This window comes from Cryptomeria japonica, chromosome 7, assembly GCF_030272615.1.
Source record: "Cryptomeria japonica chromosome 7, Sugi_1.0, whole genome shotgun sequence".
In the NCBI taxonomy this organism is placed as follows: domain Eukaryota; kingdom Viridiplantae; phylum Streptophyta; class Pinopsida; order Cupressales; family Cupressaceae; genus Cryptomeria; species Cryptomeria japonica.
This window is the reverse complement of record NC_081411.1, coordinates 378665223-378666735: the sequence shown is the minus strand read 5'-3', so window position 1 is coordinate 378666735 and position 1513 is coordinate 378665223. Positions and strand designations below refer to the sequence as shown.

The 1513-nt window shown below is 41.4% G+C and overlaps 1 protein-coding gene across 1 annotated transcript; it reads right to left on the bottom strand.

Annotated features, from left to right (window-relative positions):
- Positions 1-671: 671 nt before the first annotated feature.
- Positions 672-1289, bottom strand: LOC131856780 (uncharacterized). The gene has a single exon (XM_059208703.1). The coding sequence runs from the start codon at positions 1287-1289 to the stop codon at positions 672-674; it is 618 nt and encodes a 205-aa protein (XP_059064686.1).
- Between the last annotated feature and the right edge of the window lie 224 nt (positions 1290-1513).

Genomic DNA, 1513 nt, shown 5'->3' with positions numbered 1-1513 from the left:
ATGAGGAGACATACCCTACATCAACTTGATCAATTCTCCTATACTTCCTTATTTGGGCAGCAAAGGGAGTGGAGCCTTTCTTGTTCCTATGTTTTGGAATTTTCCACTCGGCTTCTTTCTCAAAAACCGCCTCAGGATCACTAAGGAGTCTAGAAATCTCCTCTACATTACCCTAGATAGGTGATTTGGAGTCATGTGAAGAGCTATTAGTTAATAGAGGCATGATTTGAATCAGAAAGATTCAATCCCAAGATAACACAGTTCTCGGCCTCTTGAAAATTAGAACTATTTGTGAGAGGGGAAGAGTCAGCCTTCTCTTCATGTGATCCAGTGATCTCCCCTTCCTTAGATTGCTCTACTTCCTTAATATCCTTATCATTCTGATTCTCTTTGTTGGAATCTTCCTTACTAGCCAAGGTGTCAACAATCACCATCTGGGTAGTTTCTTTAGAAGGTTCATGTTGTTCTATTATTTCCTCTCTTGCGATCTGCCCTCCCAAGATATTATCTACTCCCATACATTCCTTCCTCAAAGATTCTTGGGGGGAATGATGTTTATAAATAGAGGCTGAGGAGACCACATCCTTGTTCTCCTCTAGGGGTCCAAAATAGTTGATCTCAGCTGGATCAACTTCCTTGTTTTCTATATTTTTGACTTGCCAGACCTTTTTCTACGGAGCCTTTCTACTCTCAACTGTAGCTTTGGCTTGCTTGTTATCCCCTCTGGGATTTAGAGGGAAATGTTTAGCCCAATGACCTTCTTTTTTATAGTGGAAACAAGAAAAGAGGATGGATTTGTATTCGATATGTTGTTTCCAGGTACCCAACTTAGACACAACATCTATCTGCTTAGGCATATCTACATCGCAGGCAACCCCTACATAGAATCTGGCATGAGTGAGCCTTCTTCTTGAGGCTGTGACCAGATCTATTAAGAGGAGCTCACTAAAAGAGCTTGCAATACCCGAGAAAACACTTTTTGCCCAATATTCAAGAGGCAGATCTGGGAGCTTAACCCAGACTGGGACTTGCACAAGAAGAGATTCACTCATATTTAGATTCGGGTGCCATTTTTGGAGGACCAGAGCTATCTTTCTGACCAACCAAGGGTTACCATAAAGAATCCTTAATTTGTCTTCTTCACAAGAAAAGGTAAAGGAGAGAAGGCCTTTGGGCAAAGCCGAAATTTCAACATTGCCTTTCAAAGCCCATTTCCATTTAACATAAGCCCTAACAATCTCAATGTTTGTGTGTGGTCCCATGAATTTACCCACCAGAGAGTTTGACATACTACTTATGTTATGATCCAAAGCTGAGTCAGGAATAGAGATGGAAAACTTACCACCAGTCAGGTCCGATATATTATGAACAGGAGACAGGGAAGATTTCCCAAATGGTCTAGCTCTTAAGAGGGTTGACCACTTTCTAACCAGTCGGGTCCGATATAGTATGCATAGGAGACAAGGAAGATTTCCCAAATGGTCTAGTTCTAAAGAGGGTTGACCACTTTCTA